At 44.4% G+C, this 22,747-nt stretch overlaps 1 protein-coding gene across 1 annotated transcript; it reads left to right on the top strand.

The window, feature by feature from the left end:
- Positions 1–2,816: 2,816 nt before the first annotated feature.
- Positions 2,817–14,624, top strand: LOC308084459 (uncharacterized protein; the record flags this gene model as incomplete). The annotated part of the gene is made up of 5 exons (XM_080427124.1): positions 2,817–2,948; positions 6,237–6,440; positions 9,492–13,918; positions 14,055–14,136; positions 14,265–14,624. Exons 1-5 carry the CDS (start codon positions 2,898–2,900, stop codon positions 14,622–14,624), a joined length of 5,124 nt encoding a protein of 1,707 aa, XP_080283250.1. The 5' UTR covers positions 2,817–2,897.
- Between the last annotated feature and the right edge of the window lie 8,123 nt (positions 14,625–22,747).

Here is a 22,747-nt window from a genome sequence, read left to right as displayed (position 1 = left end):
ACTACAGGGGGTCCGCCAAATCGTGATAAAAATGTGATATGATTTATTTTTTTTACCTTAACCCCATCCCTTTTCTGAGGAGAACTTTAGCCAAAAATAGCAGATCTACAAGCTCACAACGCCTCGTGCTGCGAGGCGTTGTGAGCTTGTAGATCTGCTATTTTTGGAGGTATAGGTGTAGAGGGGGAAAAGAGCAGACCAAGTAAACAAAAAAAGTTTCATCTGAAACACAATTTTATACAATATAGAGGAGGGGGTCCCTGCTTCATCTCTCTCTCAACTAGGGGGTCCTTGGGCTGAAAACGTTGAAGACCCCTGCTTTAGTGTGCTGGGTTTTTTTGGACCCTAAAAAAAAGGGTATTTCACTTAAGAACACTTCTGGGCCTGGAGTCATTTTAAGATCTATACTCTGGCTTTAGTTTCTGATCAAATGAACATTAAATATTGAATTAAGCTACTTTAAGCACTGACTGGTCTGCACTCACATGACAAAGGCACGACATTATTTTTTCAGATGGGTGCCAAATATAATTCACAATATTACAATTCATAATTTGGGGGTCCCTGACATGAAAATGTTTGAGAACCACAATGCAGCCTTGGTTCCGGGGGACCCAGCGAGGGGCCTTGAGGGGGTTCCAGGGGGTCCCCAGCAAAATGTGATTTTACTTCGTACGTCTTTTAACAAAATCTAATCAAATGAACCAAATGTAGCATCAAAATCTGTAAAATAGGGTTACTGATTTTGATGCTACATTTACTCATCTGTATAGTTCGACTATTCATAAAATAACAGATCTACAAGCTCACACCACATTGCGTTGTGCGGTTTGTAGATCTGCTATTTTGAAGAGAATCTTGACGAGAAAAAAGTTAAAATTTTTGAATGATTTCGATTAGTATTATTTTAAACACAAATATGGGGTCCGCAGCCAAAAGCCAAGTAGCCATGGCCTGAAAAACGTTGAAGACCCTCGTCTTAGAGGCCGAGGTCTCAAGTGAAAAACATAGCAACAAAAGTAATCAGTAAAAAGTCAACCAAAGAACAAGTTTTCTATTCAGGATCTCCTTTGTGGTCAGTAGGAACACAGTGAGGACACTAGCTGGAGCACTCATCTAATGTCATTTCCTCTATGCATGCACCTTGTGGGACGTTAGCACCTCAAAGAGGCATTAAAAACAAAACTGCAGACCCTCTCAAAACAAACTGGTCAGGTTACTACTAGGCCTTACACCCAGAACTCACCTGACCCCTGCACCATGATTCTATAGGGTGGGATGGCTCAGGGTAGAGGACAGAGACAGCACAGCTGGGCCTGGTCTACAAGATACTCGTTAAAAGAGGGATACCCATGTACCTGTCAGACTACTTTAATAATGTAAAAGACACACACATTCGTTCTACTGCTATCATATGCCACCAGAATGTGGAATGTCCAACCATGTCATCAAAAAAGTGTGACTCCTTAAACTCCTTCAAAACTCCTTCTAAACGAGCATCTACAGGTGTCTGCAAAGTGTAACAAACTGGCCCCTGTAAAAAGTCTAAGCTTATCACCAGAATTATTTAATTTATTACAATGTTTTGCATATTATTGTCCTTGAGAACCCACCACCACCACTACTGCACTGCATGTTGTAGCAGCGCAGCAGCGTTTGTATTAAAATAATGGGGGGGGGGGGGGGGGGGCACCACAGACATACTGCATGTTGTAGCAGCGCAGCAGCGTTTGTATTAAAATGAGGGGGGGTGGGACCAGTGGACCACTACAGCATTGGTTCTCAATGTGGGGTCCGGGGACCCTCAGGGGTCCTTGAGGGAGTTCCAGGGGGTCCCCAGCTAAATGATAGTTAGGAACCAAATGGACCCTTATGGGTCTGTAACTCTGAGAGTGTACAAATGGGCCCATTTGGTTCCATTTGTACACTCTCAGAGTTAAATTAACATTGATTTTACAATACAAATTGGGGTCCCAGAGATATAAATGCCATTAAATGGGGGTCCGTAGCCCTAATGCATGTTAAACTGGGGGTCCTTGTAATGAAAATGGTTGAGAATCACTGCTAGAGCCGTACATATCTTCTCTTATGGGGGTCCCCTGGCTTATCTTTTCAAATGGGGGTCCGCGGGCTAAATAAGTGACAATTTGGGGGGTCCTTGAGATGAAAAAGTTTGAGAACCACTGCACTACAGACAGTGGTGGAAAGTAACTAAGTACATTTACTTAAGTACTGTACTTAAGTACAATTTTGAGGTATTTGTACTTTACTCGAGTATTTCCAATTTCCAATACTTTTACTTCTACTCCACTACATCTCAGAGGCAAATATTGTACTTTTACTCCACTACAATTATTTGAAAACTTTAGTTACTAGTTACTTTTCGGATATAAATTATTATATTATAAAACATACATTAACCACTTTAGCCATATTTTATACCTAGGCTATTTGAAAATAGCCGATCTACAAGCTCACAACGCGTCGCGATGCGACGCGTTGTGAGCTTGTAGATCTGCTATTTTCAAATATGTTTGTACTTTTACTTTTGGTACTTTAAGTACATTTTGATGCCAATACTTTTGTACTTTTACTCAAGTAAATTTTGAATTCTGGACTTTTACTTGTAACAGAGTATTTTTATATTGCAGTATTGGTACTTTTACTTAAGTAAAGAATTTGAGTACTTTTTCCACCACTGACTACAGACATACTGCATGTAGTAGCAGCGCAGCGGGGTTTGTATTGAAGTGAATGTGGAGCGGAGCTCTGCGCGGCTACTACAGACATGCTGCATGCATTGCATTAGCCTGCTGGCTAACCGAGCAGCAGCACTTCTTACACAACAAACACATCCTCCTCTCTAAACATGGAGCACATTCTATCATAAACCATACATGGATCACATGGAGAGACTGGAGACAGTGATCCAGCAGGCAGGCTGTCAGGTGAGTGTCTGTGTTTGTGACCGATTTGTCATTAAAAAAAAAAAGAGCCCAGAATGTGTGGAGGATCCAGAATAACGTGCAGTGAGTCAGTGAGTGATCTGGATCTGGCCTTCATGTCTGCTGCCTGCAGCCTGCAGCATTGTTATGGTGTCTGACTGCATGTCATTCACAAACACGTCACTGTGTTACTTTATTCACCAGGAGAGGCTTAAATACTGTCTGTTTTTAAAGGGCAAACCAGTTGTTAAATGAATTAGACACGTTGCACGACTTTCCGCAGGGATCCTTTTGAGTGCTGCAGCCAGGCAGCGTGCGCGATCAGCGTGCACGATCAGCACCCATTCATATCATAAGCATTGATAATAATAATAATAATAATAATAATAATAAGCACATAAACAACGCAGTTATATCATCCCTGTCTGCAGCAGTGTTGCAGGACAGTGAGTGAAGACACACTGGTTACACTGTAGCTGTTTGTTGTGTTGACTGACTGATACAATGTATCATCACACACACACACACACACACACACACACACACACACACACACACACACACACACACACACACGCTCACGCAGATACATTACACTGCTGGCTACATTCCAGATGTTCATCTGTACTGTAACATGTGTGCATGTTGGTACATAAGGTATTTTATTGTTTTAGTGTAATGTCAGGCCTTGTAAAGCAGTGCTTTCTCAAAGTGTGTGTCCGGGGACCCCCATATGTTCTTGAGGAGGGGGTCCCCAGCTAAATTAGTTAATGTCGTGGCATCAAAACCATTTGACCACTTTAACGCTACATTGGATATTTGAAAAATAGCAGATCTACAAGCTCACAACTTATCATGGAGACAGTGAAGCGAATGGGGGGTGGCTGCAGATGGGGTCCGCAGCCGTAATATGAATTCGGGGGTCCTTGATATTAAAAGATTTGGGATGCACTGGTTTGACTGCCTGACAAGTAATTTGTGTTTTTTGTGTTGCTGTTTTGTTGTGTGTAGCATGTTCTGGTTTGTTTTGTTTTGTTTTTATATCTATATCTCTGTCCGCTGTTAATCCACCCTGTGACATGTGTACACTGTTGAAGGGCCTTTATGTGGATCATTAATAAGAATAATATCTTGAATGATAAAAAAGAGAACCAGTGTTTTTAAAGTCCTGGAATATGGAGAAATGCTTCTATTTGGGTGGGTTTTGATTCATAATCAGATCATATTGACATAGTGATGAATGCCTCATGTTGAAGACACTTGTAGAAAGACAAATCAGTTCACTTTAGTTTTGAAAGTTATTTCATTCAAATCCTTCCTTCAAGTCCTTATATTATCATCACTTTTCCCAAATACAGCTCAAGTGGAGTTAGGAGATTTTTGACCATTAATGTTTCAGTCAGAAGCACTTTTTAATACTTTCATTGGTTCAATATATGTGAAACACTGTTCAATAGCACTGATTTATATATTTTTGTTTAAACTGTGAAAAATTGAGATTCTGCCCGACAACGACAACATTTGTTTTCTGTAGAGCTGGACAGACAGGGAGACTCCTATTACTGAACAAACACTCTATAACAATGATTACTATCATAATGTAGAGCTACTTAACACTGTTACTGAACAAACACTATATAATGATTACTATCCTATTATAGAGCTATAAACTTTTGTATGAAAAACAAAAATCACTTTCACTACTTTTATTTGACATTGATCTTGCGGCTGCTATCTTGACAGCATGCTAAATGTTTGCTAAATGATGATCATCTTGTTCATGATGCTCATTTTTGCCTACACCCTGCTCCCTGCTGTGTGGGTTATTATCTCTTGTTAGAACTTGTGTTAACTATGTTATTCCCTTATCTCTGCTATCCTTTGTATGTTTTTATTTCATTTATTTGATGCTGTGAACTGAAGCAATCATGAGCAAAGATTCATGAACAAAAATTCCCCAGTCTGCTCTTAATAATAATATCTCAAATGTATACTTATGTTAAGCACAATTTTAAGTATCCAAAGACGCTTTACACAGGGGCATGAGAAAACAACAAAGGAAAAACAACTTTTGGGGAAAAGGCTAAGACTAACGGTGCGTTTCAGCAGGCGATTCAGGATAGTATTTTCCGGAAGTGCATTATATGTCTATGAGAGGATAACTACTGCAACTACGGCAACTACTGGCGATGAGGCGAAGTGGGCGGGGGGACTATGTTGATCTGAAAAGATGGATTTTATTTATCTTTTGGACGATGTCGCCCGGCGATCGTCCGTAGACTCGCCCGCTGTTAAAACGTACTGTTAGGATACAATCAATAAAAAACGGTGGAATGATGAGAAAGCTGGGGGGGTGGAGTTAGCTGGAGAAAGCCATATTGAAGAGGTGGGTTTTGAGGGCGGTTTTGAAGGTTTGGAGGGTTGGGGGGGGGGGGGGGGGGCTTCTCTGAGAGAAGCTTTGGACGTTGATGAAGGTCCAGAGGGACCCAAACGTCATGTCATTTTGAATAAAGCCGATGCAGCTGAGCAAGAGCTGTGTTTTTGTTGCTTCGTTAGTCACTGTCCAACGCACCTGCATCTGAACCAAGTGGATGTTCCAATATGTTCTTTATTTGACTCTTCAATTACCGTTTCAGCGCTTTGTAACTCCTGTTTTAAAAGGTTCTGCACAAAGTAGTGACTTGACTTAAACCCTTTAAGTCAGGGGTTCTCAACCAGGTCCTTGAGGGGGTTCCAGGGGGTCCCCAGCCAAATTAATAGTTAGCAACCAAATTGACCCTTATATGTCTGTACTGTAACTCTGAGAGTGTACAAATGGAACCATAACGGGTCCATTTGGTTCCATTTGTGTACACTCACTTTGGAGTTAGGGACCTGTAAGGGTCCATTTGGAACCCCCTCAAGGAACCCTGAGGGTCCCCGGACCTCACTTTGAGAACCACTGTCCTTAGATCCTATTTAAGTGACACACTGGTATCGACCGATACGCCAAAAAAACTGTTTTTAGAAGACATTCTAGAAACCGAGACATTTTGTAGACTCGGCCTCAGGTCTTAATGGGTTAAGACATGTTTTGGGGCTTTTTCTGCCTTTTATTGATAGATAGTACTGACAGGAAATGTGGAGTGACACGCAGCAAAGGTCGTCGGGATCGGGATTCGAATCCGCGTCGCGCCGTCAGGCTGCATTTAGCAGCCTAGATGCCGGACAGCTACGCCAGCCGTCCGGGGGCCTGGAACTTGTATGTATTGCTGATCTGCTCCCTGGTCTGTGTTTTGTTTGAATCCACAGAGCGCTGACATGATGGGGAACAGAGTCTCCTTACAACACAGAGGTGGTCAGTGTGTCCAGCATCCTGTCCCATCCTCTGAGATGATGACACCGGGTGGCCAGCGTGTCCAGCAGCATGCCGTCCCATCCTCTGAGATGACGTCTGTTCCAGCGGCGTGCGGTCCTCCTGTCACTCCACTTCACGCCTCTAGGGGCTGCGTACAGGTATCAGTCTGAAAGTTTTGTCTATATCTGTGGTTCTGAACCTGTTGAATCTTAAGGACCCCCAGTTTGATATGCGTTAGGCCAGGGACCACCCTGAGAGAGTAAAATGGAACCAATTGGACCCTTAGGGGTCCATTCAGCCTGTGGCCATGTTTCCCATTCAACCCGGAAAACCCCCCTACGTCCGGTGCCAGTACTGCTCCCGGTTCGGCTACAATATGGCCACAGGCTGACTAAATAAGCAATTTAAACGGTTATTTCGTGCCCCAGCCTAAAATATTTTGTGCCCGACCAAACCTTAAACATCCGTGCGCTTTGGAATCTACCATTAGTTTTTGGATACGATGTAGATAAAAGGGAAAACAGCGGAGCCTTTGCGGACGTTCTACCGATTCTGGGAGACTCGGAGCTGTATAGCGGAGTGAGAGGTTTGACCTGAGACGATTCTTAAAAAATAACAGTTTTTTGAAAGAAATCAACAAAAAAAAAACTCGATTTAAAAAAATAGCAGATCTACAAGCTCATAGTGCCGCGCTATGAGCTTGTAGATCTGCTATTTTTGAATAGCCAAAGAAATCTAAAGTGACACAGATGCGTTCCAGGTCTTAAATGGAGCTACTTTACACGTTGGGCTGTAAGCGCATTGAACAAACTTCCAGAGGACGTAGTAGGGCAGGCTATAGATGGATTACACGGGCTGGCTTGATAGATTGGTAAATCAAGGGATTTGAGTGAGTGGGTGGGTGGGTTGTAGGGTATTATGTTTGTGTATTATGAATAGGAATATCGCAATAAAAAAAAAAAGTTTCATATTTGTGTTGAGTCTGGTGTAGAGGATGGTATTTAAAGGTAGGGTAAGTGATATTTTTTGGGTTAAAACAAAAAGTATTTTGTTAAAAGGTTAAAGCACTATATTCTGATAGTCATTGCTATAGAGTGTTTGTTCAGTAACAGGAGTCTCCCCGTCTCTCTTTAATTAGGTCCGAGGACTAATCATATCAATTTAGGGGTCCTTGACATGAAAATGTTTGAGAACCAAATGATCTTCCTTTCACAGATATTGTAAGTCAGGGGTCTTCAACGTTTTCAGGCCAAGGACCCCCTGGCTGAGAGAGAGATGAAGCAGGGACCCCCTCCTCTATATTGTATAAAATTGTGTTTCAGATTAAACTTTTTTTGTTCACTTGGTCTGCTCTTTCTTCCCTCTACGCCTCTTTGCCAAAAAATTGCCGATCTACATTAAAAAAAATCATAACACAAACATTTGTAGTAACTCTGAGGACCCCCTAGGGGTCCCGGACCCCCTGTTGAAGACCCCTGTTGTAAGCCTTTCAAATCATATAAACTCTCTAATAAAGCATCAAAAACCTTATGGCTTGAGCTAACCAGTATTCTCCATAATTGGTTGATCTGAAGCAAATGTCTGTTTAAATGCAGTTGGTCTGTACTAGTTAGACCATATTGTTTTTCTTAAAAATGATATGAAATGGTAAATGCTCGTCACAAGTTATCTGAACCCCCACACAGGCATCTTTAAATTGTTTAAAGGGATATTTCACTTTCAAAAAAACTTTCGGTCATTTTATCGTCTACTCAGGCTTTTGTGAGCCCCGCCCCCAGACCGTTTTTAAGTTGCTTGATTCATTATTTATATATTTGATATTCATTTTATCAGACACAGCCCCTTCCTATACAAACCCATAATAACTTCCAACTCCATTTTTAACATGTTAGATTAATCAAAAACACCTTGGTTCTGGTGACTCACCCTGCCCTCCTAATACACGAGGGGGCCGTGTTTTTTCGATTACTTTTTTCGTTTATTTTATTTTATTTTTTTATTCTATTTAATTCTTTTAATTTTCAAAAAAATATATAAAAAAGAAATGAAAAAAAGTAATCGAAAAAAACACGGCCCCCTCGTGTATTAGGAGGGCAGGGTGAGTCACCAGAACCAAGGACAGGTGTTTTTGATTAACCTACATGCTAAAAATGGAGTTTGAAGTTATAATGGGTTTGTATAGGAAGGGGTCGTGTCTGATAAAATTAATATCAAATTTCTAAATAATGGATCAAGCAACTTAAAAACGTTCTGGGGGGCTCACAAAATCCTGAGTAGACGATAAAATGACCCAAAGTTTTTTTTTAAAGTGAAATATCCCTTGTCTGCCCAGCATTCAAAAATATAACTATAATAAAGAAAGAGCTGCTGTGATATCATTTATTTCTAAAGAGTGTGCAGCTCTTTCCTTTTTAAAGAATGACATTTTACTGGGTGTGCCCCCACCCCCCTTTACAATAATATAACAAAGAAAGACAAGCAAGTTGTAATATATTGAAAAATAAGGTACAGTCCTATGTTACTATGTAGTATTATCAGATATGAACAGATGATGATGATAATGATTTGATATCAATATAGGTGTTGGTCACATACATTTAAAAGACTATGAACCCATAACCACTTATGCCCTCCGTGGTTCTCAAACTTTTTCATGTCAAGGACCCCCAAATTGACACTTATTAGCCCGCGGACCCCCATAAGTAAGAGACTGGACCCCCAGTTTGACATGCATTTAGGCTACGTACGGACCCCCCATTTAATGGCATTTCTATCTCTGGGACCCCAATTTATATTGTAAAATCAATGTTAATTTAACTCTGAGAGTGTAACAAATGGACCCGTTAGGGTCCATTTGGTTCCATTCGTACACTCTCAGAGTTACAGACCCATATGGGTCCATTTGGCTCCTAACTATCCATCATCTTGCTGGGGACCCCCTGGAACTCCTTCAAGGACCTCTGGGGGTCCCCGGACCCCACTTTGAGAACCAATGCCCTCATAGTAAACTTGACCGTGGTCGCCCCCCCCCCCCCCCCTACACTAAATCTCTTTGCCGAAAATAGTCCATCCACAAGCTGAACGTACTGCTTGTTTTGAGCTTGTAGATCTGTGATTTTCGGCGAATGTTCCCCTAGGTTTTAAGTGGTTAAATGAAATACTCTTCTTCTTTCATTACTGGTCAGTGACAATGTTTTTTGTTTCAACAGACAGCTGAAGAGAAGATGCACAGGCTGGACCACAGCAGACCTGATGATCCATCCTCTGCACGTGGAAACGGACACCAGATGAACGTCACAGAGACGTCCCGACCTTCAGTAGTCTCACACTTCTCGTCGGGACCCTTGGGACCGCCGTGGGGCTCGTTTAAACCCGACACCGACGGTGTTATCGTCCAACACGGTGTCCATGCGAGGACACAGGCGGCGGCAGCAGCAGCAGCAGCAGCAGCAGCAGCAGAGGACATGAGAGACGTTTCCGGAGAGACGTCGGAGTTCAACGTTCAAGCCTTTTCGACCGGCGTCGTCCCGGTGCAGCCTGAGAAAGTTCGCCGGAAACGGGGCCGACCGTTTAAGAGAAAGAGGGGGCAGACCGGGGTGGCCGTTGCAGGTCCGGGCGATGCTCGTTTCAGTGCGGCCGTGACGGATCCTCTGCCGGGAACGGCTGCAGCCCACACACCCCCTAAGAGAAGGAGGAGAAAGAATGACCCTGTTAAAGACCCATTTGACCTCGTTAAGTCTGAACCCGACAGTGTTGGCGTGCAACACAGTCTCTCTGTGATGGACATGATAACAAACACTACCGGAGACACGTCAAATACTGTTCAAGCCCCTTTGATAGACACTACGGTGCAGTCTGGGAAGGCTCGTAGAAAACCTGGTCGCCCGTTTAAAAGAAAATACAAGAGAATGTCCCAACCGTTGGCTGACACGGACGCATCGGCAGAATATCCGGGTGCGTGTGGCTTGATTAAACCCGAAACGGACAGTGTTCACTTCGTCCACGCTGCGGAGGACATGGCAGACAAGTCTGCAGAGACGTCAGAGAATGTTCAAGCCTTTTCGACAGACGTCCCAGTGAAGGCTCGCAGAAAACGTGGTCGACCGTTTGGTACAACGAAAAGGAGACCGCCGGGGACCGTTCAAGATCCACTTAATGCTCGTTTGAGTGCAGTCAATACAGACGCTTTGCTAGGGACTGACGCGGACCACAGAATATCACAAAGGAAAAAGAGACAGGCCAAGGTTGTTACAGATCCAGGTAATGTTTGGTTTAGTGAAGGCAGTATAGATCCTTTGTCAGAGAGTAAGATGGATGCCTTACCAGCTCCTGATGCAGTCCAGAAACCATCTATACGAAGAAAGAGACAGCCCAAGACTGTTAGAGATCACAATAATGCTCGTTTGAGTGCAGGTAGTACAGATCCTTTGTCAGAGAGTATGATAGATGCCTTACCAATGACAAATGCAGTCCAGAAACCACCTAAAAGAAAAAAGAGACAGGCCAAGACTGTTACAGATCTAGTTAATGCTTGTCTGAGTGCAGTTCCCGACTCCATGGATCCTTTTCCAGAGACTAATGCAGACCATAAACCACCTAGAAAAAGAAAAAAGAGACAATCTAAGACTGCTCAACATATAGATACGTTTTGTTTCAGTGCAGGCGGGATAGATAGTTTACCAGAGAGTATCATAGACCCTCTGCCAGCCCCTGATGCACACCCCAACACCGGTGTAGAAGGGGTGGGCCCAGCGCCACCACAAGGTGTGGGCCCAGCGCCACCACAAGGTGTGGGCCCAGCGCCACCACAAGGTGTGGGCCCAGCGCCACTAGAAGGGGTCTGCCTAGCGCCACCAGAAAAGAGAAGGCCGGGAAGGCCGAGAAAGCGTCCACTGGTTGTAAGTCAGGAACAAGATGCTGCAGTTGCTGTTGAGGATCGTATAGATCAGGTTAGGGATCTTCTAGGTGAAGGTGAGCATCACTTGAGAACACTGAGGAGGAGAGGAGACGGTGCTGTTTCGCATATGAAGAATGAGGTGGGTTTATTACCCACTGTCAGAAGACGAAGGCGCAAACCGTCCGTTCAGCAAGTCCCCGCCGACATGTCGGGTTGTGGCGTTAATGAGGCGGCGGCGTCGATGCTGAGCGGTGACATGGGTTTCGGCGGCGATGAAGAGGGAGCGCCCGTTCAGCCCCGGGCCAGAAAAAGACGGCGGAGGAAGATACGATGGGGCAAGAAACGTCGGACGGACGCGAAGGTGGCGAGGCCCAGACAGAGGGTGGCCAGAATGGGGCAGCCCGGGGGGGCTGACCTCGAGTCCAGGTCACCGAGTGCTACGGACACGGCACCCTCGCCCTCGCCCTGTCTTTCTAACGGCAGCTCCGAGCCGTTTAGGACCGTTGAGATGCTCTCTCACGTTAAGTCTGAGGATGTGGAGATGGAGCTGGATTATTTTAATTCTCTCCCGCCGTCACGTAGGGCTTTAAAAAGCAAGGCCAACGTGACGGTTAAGGCGGAGCAGAGCGTCCCAACGGTTATTACAACGGAGAGATCCAAGCCGGGCTGGGGCGGACTCCGAACCCGACGAAAAAGGAAAGCGAAATGGGGACGCAGGAAACGCAGGGTAAACCCGCTCCCGAGTGCTCTGGAGGCGGGTGAGCCTCTTGCGAGGCTGAAACAGGAGCTTGACGGCTTCGAGGACGTACAACCAGGAATAGACGGCGTTGATCACTTTAACGGCATGGCCTCTAGAAGAGGAGGGCAACAGTACAAATGCCCAGACTGTGGTCTGATATGTAGGTTCTTGTCTCAGTACCTCATACACTCCCGTATTCACACTGGAGAAAAGCCCTACAACTGCCATGAATGCGGCAAAGGCTTTAACAGGAACTCCAACTTAACTCTCCACCTGAGGACGCACAAAAGAAGCAGGGTGTATCAAAGATGCCCAATTTGCAAGATTAACATGTCTTGCTCTGAGTTCTCTGCCCACTTGAAGAAGCACGGTGAAGAAATCGTGATACCAGACTACGAGAAGAGGAAGTTTATAAGACGGAGACGGAGGAAGAGGGATTTAGACGGCGAGTTTGAAGCCGAAATTATTTGCAAGTATTGTGGCAAACAATTCCCCTTCCCCTCTGCCCTCGAGAGGCACGTCCGCGTGCACACCGGAGAAAAGCCCTTCAAATGTGATATCTGCGGCAAGGGCTTCGGGCAGGCCTATTTCCTTCGCGTTCACGAGCTCTCACACTGGTCGGTGAAGCGGTACAATTGCACTTTGTGTCAGAAATCGTTCAGCCACATTAGCAGCGCAAAGAAACACTCCTGCCTGCGGGAGTGCCGAGGCAGGCGCCTCATGACGTCCCTGTCATACACGTGTCACATCTGCAAGGAGACCTTCTACACGGTGGAGGACTTCAACAGCCACATGAGATCTCACACCGGAGCCAAGCTTTATCGCTGCTTGTTCTGCGACAAGCTCTTCGGTGTGCTGTCGGAGTTCAACGACCATCGCAATCACTGCAACGTAGCGGGAAGAGAAGGTAGCTCAATGAGTTACATGGCTGACCACGAAGAGACTAAGATATCGCGGGAGTACCTGCTGCCCGAACCCATACGCACACGCGGCTCACGCCAGGGTATATCCTTCCTCGTCACGGACGAGGCCGACCAAAAGAGAGCCGACGAGAGGGAACCCGTTAGGAGGACCGATAAACCCTTCCTGTCGACCGCCGCGTCGTCGCAGCCCCCGTCGCTCCTCGCGTCAAAGCTAAACGACCTGGACAACAGATCCGACCCGAGGAAGTACTTCTGCCCGAGCTGCGGCCGAATGTTCCGACACATGGGCCGCCTGCGAGCCCACATGCTCAGCCACGGCCGCGGCCAGACTTTCACCTGCGAGTGCTGCGGCAAGACCCTGGGGAGCTGGAAGAAGCTGTGGCAGCACCAGAGGCTCCACCGGCAGCGGCAGGGCCGCTTCGCGTGTCCCCGCTGCGGCCGGGGCTTCCGCTTCGTCGGCGCCTACAGGCGGCACATGACGGAGCACCCGGAGGTGCGCTGGGTGCGGACGCGGCCCAGCAGAGCCGCCCCGCTGCCGTACCAGTGCGAGGAGTGCAGCGGCAGCTTTAAGACTCTGGGCGAGCTGTTCGGCCACCAGCTGTGTCACTCTCCCTCCCAGAGCGCGCAGAAGGACTCCGACTTCCACCTGTCCATCGAACATCATCATCACGCCGCCGCCTCAAACTCCGCCCCAAAGACGTTGAACCCTCACATGAACGGTTATAGCTCAGCCTTCCTCCCTAAACCTCACCACCAACACCGCCACCACCATGCTGGCTTCCAGCATGGTGGTGCTAACCCTAACCCTGAACCTCACCACCAACACCACCACCATCCTGGCTTCCAGCATGGTGGTGCTAACCCTGAACCTCACCACCAACACCACCACCATGCTGGCTTCCAGCATGGTGGTGCTAACCCTAACCCTGAACCTCACCACCAACACCACCACCATCCTGGCTTCCAGCATGGTGGTGCTAACCCTGAACCTCACCACCAACACCACCACCATGCTGGCTTCCAGCATGGTGGAGCTAACCCTAACCCTGAACCTCACCACCACCATGCTGGCTTCCAGCATGGTGGTGCTAACCCTAACCCTAACCCTGAACCTCACCACCAACACCACCATCCTGGCTTCCAGCATGGTGGTGCTAACCCTAACCCTAACCCTGAACCTCACCACCAACACCACCACCATGCTGGCTTCCAGCATGGTGGTGCTAACCCTGAACCTCACCACCACCACCAACACCACCACCAACACCACCACCATCCTGGCTTCCAGCATGGTGGTGCTAACCCTAACCCTGAACCTCACCACCAACACCACCACCATCACCATGCTGGCTTCCAGCCTTCTCCTCCGTCTCTCATCACTGGCCCTCATTATAATCCTTACTATTCACGCCAACACCCAAAGCCAGTCCCCCAACAACAGTTCCCCACGGTGTCTGTGGTAGCCCCGCCCCCGCACCTCCTCCTCCATCCCAGCCAATACCGTATCGTCCCGCAGCCCAGAAGCACGCCGCTGTCCGTTGCCGCCCACGAGGGAAGGGGAGTGAGTTGGACTCAGAATGCTCACGTGGCGACCTCCTCCTCATCCTCCTCCTCCTCCTCCTCTCTGACGGTTCATAAGCCGCACTATTCCAGACTGTGTGTCAAGCCGAGGCAGCACGAGATGTCACCCGACGGCATCAAGTGTGCCGTGTGCGGCCGCCCGTTTACCGACGTTTCGCGCTTGTACCAGCATTATCTGCAGCATGCCAGGGGACAGTGCTGATAGGCTGCCGTCTGCCCCTGACCTTTTGACCTTACAGCAGGGGGGTCTTCAACAGGGGGGCCCTGGACCCCCTAGGGGGGTCCTCAGAGTCACTAGAGGGGGTCCGCCAAATCTTTGTGTGATGTGATTCTTTTTTTTTTTACCTTAACCACTTGAACCCTCTAGCATCCCTTTTTCTGAGGAGAACTTCATTAACTACATTAGCCGATCTACAAGCTCACAGCGCCTCGCGGCGCGAGGCGCTGTGAGCTTGTAGATCTGCTATTTTTGGCTAAAGAGGTGTAGGTGTAGAGGGGGGAAAAAAGAGCAGACCAAGTAAACAAAAAAAAAGCTTAATCTAAAACACAATTTTATACAATATAGAGGAGGGGGTCCCTGCTTCATCTCTCTCTCAGCCAGGGGGTCCTTGGCCTGAAAACGTTGAAGACCCCTGCCTTACAGTATGTACAGTACATCAGTTGTTTACTGACTGGTTCCCATCATGGCCATTATGTAAAAAGAAACCTGTTATGAACAATTATGTTTTCTGTGGAATGAATTGACTGGGTTGGTGTATCTGTTTAATTGAGACCTCATGGCCTTTTCTTTGTTTTTTTGAAGGACCTGATAATGTGCCTCCTAGCCAAACTAAGATCTGTGTCACTTTGAGTCAACTATTCAACATAAAGGAACGGTTTGATCAGAGATACTGGAGGACCTGTCGTGAATTTGATTTCTTTCATGGAATAACTGAAGAGTTAACATTTTATTTGTGTTACATGTTGCCTTACATGAGTGGGGATGTTTAATTATTTTAACCCATTATTTAACTCCCTAAAAGATTAACAATTTCAGTAATTGTCCCCACACACCCCCCCCCCATTCGTCAAATATTATGTAACGTTGCCTCTATAGACCACCGAAGTCTGACGTCATTTACACATCCTTTGTTTGTCTACCTGGTTCGCATTTTTCCACCCCCATTCTGAATCCCCATAGACGTATTTAATATCGCGTCAAATAAGAACTGTGTTCCAAAAATAAACAAATGACCCCGGCGGTTTGACTCATATGGATATGAAGCATCAACTGACGGTGAGAAAACGATAATGTTACTTCCGCCGAATTAGTTAAATTTTCGCCAGAAACAGACTGTATCAAATATGACTGACTGACTATCATAAACGATACAGAACCTCCTCCCTGACAATATCGCCGGGACAGTTTGTTTATTTTTGGACCACAATTCTTATATGAGACGATTCTAAGATGACCCAATGTTATTCTCCATAGAGAAATGACTTCCGCAAACCTGGGGATGAACGAATGACGTCAGGACTTCGGTGGTCTATATACATGGATTCACCTTAAATAAATGATTATTTTCTGTGTTAAAGTTGGTGTGTTGCCAAAAAACTATGTTTATGACCAGGAGTCAGTGGACACCCTCTCTAATTAGTGTTTGTAATTAGTGCTCTTCATTCCACTGAATGTAACTCTTCAGCTACAATGACATCATGCTAGAGAAGAGGTTTCTCAAAGTGTGGTCCAGGGACCATGTGGGTTACTTGACGGGGTTCCAAGTTGACCCTTACAGGTCTGTAACTCTGAGAGCGTACAAATGGAACCAAATGGACCCTTACAGGTCTGTAACTCTGAGAGTGTACACATGGACCCTTATGTCTGTAACTCTGGGAGTGTACACATGGAACCAAATTGTTGTGATTTCATTTGACATTTTAACAACTTTAACCATTATTTTATACCTTGGCTATTCTAAAATAGCAGATCTACAAGCTCATAGCGCGGCACTAAATCTTGAAAATGTTATTAAAATCTTTGAATATATATATTTTTTAAAGTGAACATTTGTAACTCAAATCTTTGCTTCTGGGGGTCCCTGGAACAAAACATTTTGAGATGGGGGCTGGGGGGGCCCGCGGGTCAAATGCCCGCAGATCTACAAGCTCATAGCGCAGCACTCTGTGCCGCACTATGAGCTTGTATTGCTATATTATTTTTTTTTACTATTTCTGTATCGCCAAAGAAATCTTAAAACGACACAGATGCGTTTCCGGTCTAAATGGATTAAAAGTCTCTAACTAAGGGTGGTGAGTGATGGCGAGCAGAACAAGATGAAACCAGGCAGTGTCACCATGTAAGGGTCCATTTGATTCCATTTGTACCCTCTCAGAGTTATGGGGGGTCCTTGAAATTAAAAGGTTTGAGAACCGCTGTGCTAGAGGACAGTTGTGTGCTTCACATAGAACCGTGGTTCTCCAACCTTTTCATGTCAAGGACCCCAAATGAATACGCTATGTACAGAGGACCCCCCCCCCCCCATCTGAAAATGTTTGTGCTAGGGACCCCAAACAAGATTTATGTTAAAATATTTTTAAAATTATATTTATTCTTTTCAAAAATAAATCTTGTATATTGTGTATTATACAGTAGGGTTAAAGTGGTTAAACAGATTTTTGTAATGCTATTTTAACTAATTTAGCTGGGGACCCCCTGGAACCCTGTCAACGACCCCTGGGGGTCCCCAGACCCCACTTTGAGAAACCACTGGCCTAGAAGTGATGTCATCGTAGCGTTGAGATTGACGTTGACTGGAATGAAGAGCAATAGACCAATTATTTGTTTACCAACATTGAGACTGAACACACAGGTGATTGTTTCATGCAATCAATTCCCGACATAGGGTGCGTTTCGGAATTACAGCAATGAGCGCACTGGCCAATACAAACTAATAGGCAAACGCACCACCCACACAAACTAATAGGCACCCTCAGTGCCGGACCTGCGCGCGCAATACTGTTTCTTATCGCTTGCAACCAGAGTGACGTCGTCTGTTAAGGGGTCAATAACTACAAACACTAATTACAAACTCTTAATTAGAAACTCTTAATTAGCAAAGGCTGTCCAGTGTCCACTGGCTTTTGGTCAGGGATAGTATGATGCAGTGGTTCTCAAAGTGCGGTCCGAGGACCCCCAGGGTACCTTGAAGGAGTTAATGGGTCTGTAACTCAGAGAGTGTGCGAATGGAACTAAATGGACCCGTAAGGGTCCATTTAGTTCCATTCGCGCACTCTCTGAGTTAGGATTTTACAGTGTAGAACGGGGTCCCAGAGATTGTCTGAAATGGGGGTCCGTGGGCCAAATCCATGTCAAACGGGGGGTCCCTGAAATTAAAATGTTTGAGAACCACTGGTATAGTATATATCAGCCTGTTCCCCACCATGTTATTCAAATCAGAAAGAAGGAATGTATTTTATTATTTTTGCCATCTTAACAAGTCAGAAATTGATCATTGGATCAATTACATACATCTACTGTATGTCAGGATGATACATTTTATTTTTTATATCATACATCACAATTAGGGCTAGGTGATATAACTTCAAATCAATATATCGGGATTATTTAAAACGTGTGCCTCGATTTACGATTAATGAACGATTGTTAAAGAAAATGTATATAACGAAAATAGCAGATCTACAAGTTCACAGCACGTCGTGGTTGCGTGACGCCTTGTGAGCTTGTAGATCAGCTGATTTAGCTATTTTTGTTACGCCACCACCATTGTGCAACAAAGTATACCTTGTAACAAGGTTAAAGGAGTAGTTCACCCAAAAAATTACCTTGAATTCATGGAGATTTTTGTTTTCCTTTTTTATTCCTAAACCAATAATTTTATGACCGGTAGAGTCAAATTATTGGCTTAGGAATGCGACAAAAACTAAAATCTCCATGAATTCAAGACTTCGTGGGGTGTGTAATTGATAGAAAATAAGTCACTCCTTTAAGAGGTTAATTAGAATTATTAGATTATTTAAAAAAAAGTATTCATTTTCTTTCGTGCCGATTCGTTGATATATAAGGGTGGAAAAAAAATCTATTATTCGATTAACCTACACAATGCAACATTAAGTGGTGATTGGTTCTAAATATCAGTTTAGATTATATTTTGGCTTAATTGCCAGGCCCTGATGTGGCAGAACGGTTCAGGGCTGACAGGTTACGACTGAGATTAAATGATGGCACATTATTGAGTTGTTGACAGACAATACACGTTATGTTGAGTTGTTGACAGACAATACACATTATGTTGAGTTGTTGACAGACAATACACATTATGTTGAGTTGTTGACAGACGGAACACATTATGTTGAGTTGTTGACAGACAATACACATTATGTTGAGTTGTTGGCAGACGGAACACATTATGTTGAGTTGTTGACAGACGATAAACATTCCACACTGACTGTATTCATGTTGAGAAAAATAAAACCGTCAAAAGGACAATTATAATCCTGCTTTGATTCGTAGCCGCTTCAATGTCAGTCATTGTTTGATAAGAAAGCTGTTTTTAATCATGTGTTGACATTATGTTCAAAAGAAAAACATTTAACCACTTAAAACCTCTAAACCAGAAACTACATGCATTTGGCCACAGACCCATACAGTATAGGATTTATGCGGTTAAAATGTCACAAAGAATATTTAAAACATTTCAAGATCTTTTTGGAGGGAAGACGGCAGATCTACAAGCTAACAAAGTATCGCATGGTGACATCTTGTGAGCTTGTAGATCGTCTATTTTCAAGTGGTTGAACAGATTTTTATGCAATATTAAGTAATTTGCCTTAAAAACGTTCAAAATATATATATATATAAATAAGTTATGGAAAAATCACGGCCTCCTCGCGCATTAGAATGTCCTATTGCATGAGGGGGCCGTGATTTTTCCTTTACTTTTATGTTATATTATTTGAAAGTGAAATATTGCTTTAAGGACTCTTTGGGGTCCCTGGACCCCTCTTTGAGAACCACTGCTGTAGACTAGAAACGGACCGGAGTCGACTCTGTACTTCTGTGGCCAGAAATACCCGATCTACAAGCTCACAACGAGTCGGAACACGGCACCGTTTTGAGCTTGTGCATTGGCTATGTCTGCCGAATGTTCCTAGAGAATACTAGAGACCATTGGGGTTTAAATGTTTTTATATATTTCATATTTATTTCAGGTCAAGAGGATTTGAGCAATATTTACAAAAAAGGAATAATTTGTGGATATTGATTTGCAAACAATACACATTTTCTGTCCTTGCAGTATCGTGTGTGTTCTGCAGTTTTTCATGAAAAACAGGTGGAGTGAAGAGTAGACAGAAACAAGTTGCTTTTTTCATTATAAATGGATCAATATGAATGTTTGTGTGGAGATGCAAGAAGACTACTGGACTGTTTAGTTTGATGGTTCTCAAAGTGGGGTCCGGGGACCCCCAGGGGTCCTTGGTGGGGTACCAAGGGGTCCCCAGCTAAATAAGTTAATTTAGTGTCAATCATTTTAACCACTTTAACCGTTATTTTATACCGTGACTATTCAAAATGAGCAGATATGCAAGCTCATAGAGTGCCGCGCTATGAGCTTGTAGATCTGCTATTTTAGAAAAATCGTGAAAATGTGCACACATTTTAGAATTTTTACTGAAGTAAAAGTATCAAAACTGCAATGTGGAAACACTCTGTTACGTAAAAGTCCGGAATTCAAAATGAACTCGGGTAAAAGTATTGGTCTCAAAATGTACTTAAAGCACCAAAAGTAGAAAGTACTCATCATGCAGAATGTCCCATTTCACAAGTTCAAAATGTATTAAAAATATTTTTTTGAAAAATAGCAGATCTACAAGCTCACAATGCGTCGCATCGCAACACATTGTGAGCTTGTAGATCCAATCCAAGCCAAACAAGTGTGCTTTACAACGGGAATGGGGTTGTCTGTTAAAATACAATACTGTCGACACAACCCCAAGCACTACCAAGAAGTGCATGTTCTAACTTTGAGTGTTTTTTCGTAAATTAACGCCCTACTTGATCATAGTACCGTGTCACACAAAAGTAGCAGATCTGCAAGCTCAGAAACGTAGCGCAAAGCGACGCCTTTTGAGCTTGTAGATCTGCTATTTTTGCTATTTTTTAAAAGTAACAGTTTTGGACATAATCTCTGAGGTTTCCACCTGACAAGAGACCATTTAGTGACCTTATATCTGGAAGAACAGGACGCTTATGATCTTATTATTACTTAAGATATGTTTTGGGTATTTTTCTGCCTTTATTGATAGTATATAGTAGACTGACAGGAAATGGGGAGAGAGAGAGATGGGGAGAGAGAGAAATGGAGAGAGACACACAGCATTACATTAACCCATTCATTCCGGGAAAGCATCTCTGTTTCACTTTAGATTTCATTGGCTATTCAAAAATAGCAGATCTACAAGCTCATAGCGCGACACCGAGTGCCGCGCTATGAGCTTGTAGATCTGCTATTTATTTTTTTTATGATGAAAATGTGTGCACATTTTTGAACATACTGTATATATATATTTTTTAACTCAAATTTGTAACTCAACTCTTTGCTTCCGGGGGATTCTATAAATGTCTTCTATAAATCTAAACGTTTTTTTTAAGCTTGTTGCTATAATCAGTGGTTCTCAAACCTTTTCATGTCAAGGACCACCCAAAATGAGATGTATTTGTCCGTGGACCCCCATCTCAAAATGTTTTGTTTCAGGGACCCCTCAGAAGCAAAGATTTGAGTTAAAATGTTTGCTTTAAATATATATATATATATATTCAAAGATTTGCACAAAGCTAATAGCGCGGCACTCGTTGCTGCGCTACGAGCTTGTATATCTGCTATTTTTTGATTAGCCAAAGTATAAAATAATGGTATAAGTGGTTACACAGATGCGTTCCCGGTTTTAATGGGTTGAAAACATTTTTCAAATATTAATTATTTTTAACATTTTGGACAAAATAGCCAATTTTACTTGTAGGTGCCCAGATGTCCCTAGTGCCCAGATGTCCCTAGTGCCCACCTATCTGTATCCTCTATCCACTGTATCCTCTATCCACCTATCTGTATCCTCTGGGCTGGGCCTAGTGCCCACCTATCTGTATCCTCTGGGCTGGGCCTAGTGCCCACCTATCTGTATCCTCTGGGCTGGGCCTAGTGCCCACCTATCTGTATCCTCTGGGCTGGGCCTAGTGCCCACCTATCTGTATCCTCTGGGCTGGGCCTAGTGCCCACCTATCTGTATCCTCTGGGCTGGGCCTAGTGCCCACCTATCTGTATCCTCTGGGCTGGCCTCACAGATCAACACATTGTCAAGAGACAACACTATGAATCTACTGTCACCAGTATGGCACCATCATATACTGTCAGAGTTTAAGGGGTGTCCGTTTAAGAAACACTTCCCTACACGTTTGTTTACAAACATTCTGATCCAGACAGACAGACAGACAGACAGACACTGACATTAGTTAGAGGTGAAATATGTATTTATTGTCTTGTTGCAACAATGTTGACTTCCTGGTTGCGAGTGAATGTTTTGGGTGTTTGTAGTTGTAGTTTAGTTGTTCTATCATGGTCTGTGAGATCTACAGGAGTTGTAGTTTAGTTGTTCATCATGGTCTCTGAGATCCAGGAGTTGTACCTGCACACCTTGGCGTAGACGCCGGGCTTGTTCTTCTGGGCACAGCCGGGGCCCCAGGACACCACGCCCTGCAGCTCACCACCACACACCAGGGGACCACCGGAGTCGCCCTGAGGAGAAGACCACATACAATCAGCATGATCATGATCACAGGTGAGCAGCTACATCCATGCTACCCTACTGATAATCAAGCTGTTAAAAGGTGCCACCATGCAGACAGACCTAGTTATGACCACCATACAGACTGACTGATTTTAGTCGCTCTGGATAAATGCCTAAATTGTAATTGTAAACAAGAGAGAAACAAACATTAGGCGGTCTGGATAGTTGTTCTAGAGGAGAGAAACAAACCCAACCCTTGATGCCGAGTGCCAAGCAGGGAGGCATTGGGTCCCATTTTTATAGTGTTTGGTATGACCTGGCCCGGGAATCGAACTTAAGTTGCTCGGTGGTCCCTCACGTGGCTCCAGTTCGCTTGAGACTGTGCGCCTCCGTCATGGTCCGAAACCAAAACCAAAACCAAAATTGGACTTTTTAAGTCATCTCCGTCGGTAGGTCAGTATGTCTTGATAACACCCAATGAATGGTCTGATAAATTGCGGGTAGGTCAGTATGTCGCCTACTTCGCCCATTCAATGATCTGAT

Source organism: Gymnoscopelus braueri (assembly GCF_963280865.1).
Source record: "Gymnoscopelus braueri genome assembly, chromosome: 4".
Classification (NCBI taxonomy): Eukaryota; Metazoa; Chordata; class Actinopteri; order Myctophiformes; family Myctophidae; genus Gymnoscopelus; species Gymnoscopelus braueri.
Note: the sequence above shows the minus strand (reverse complement) of the source record. Positions and strands in the feature narration are given on the sequence as shown.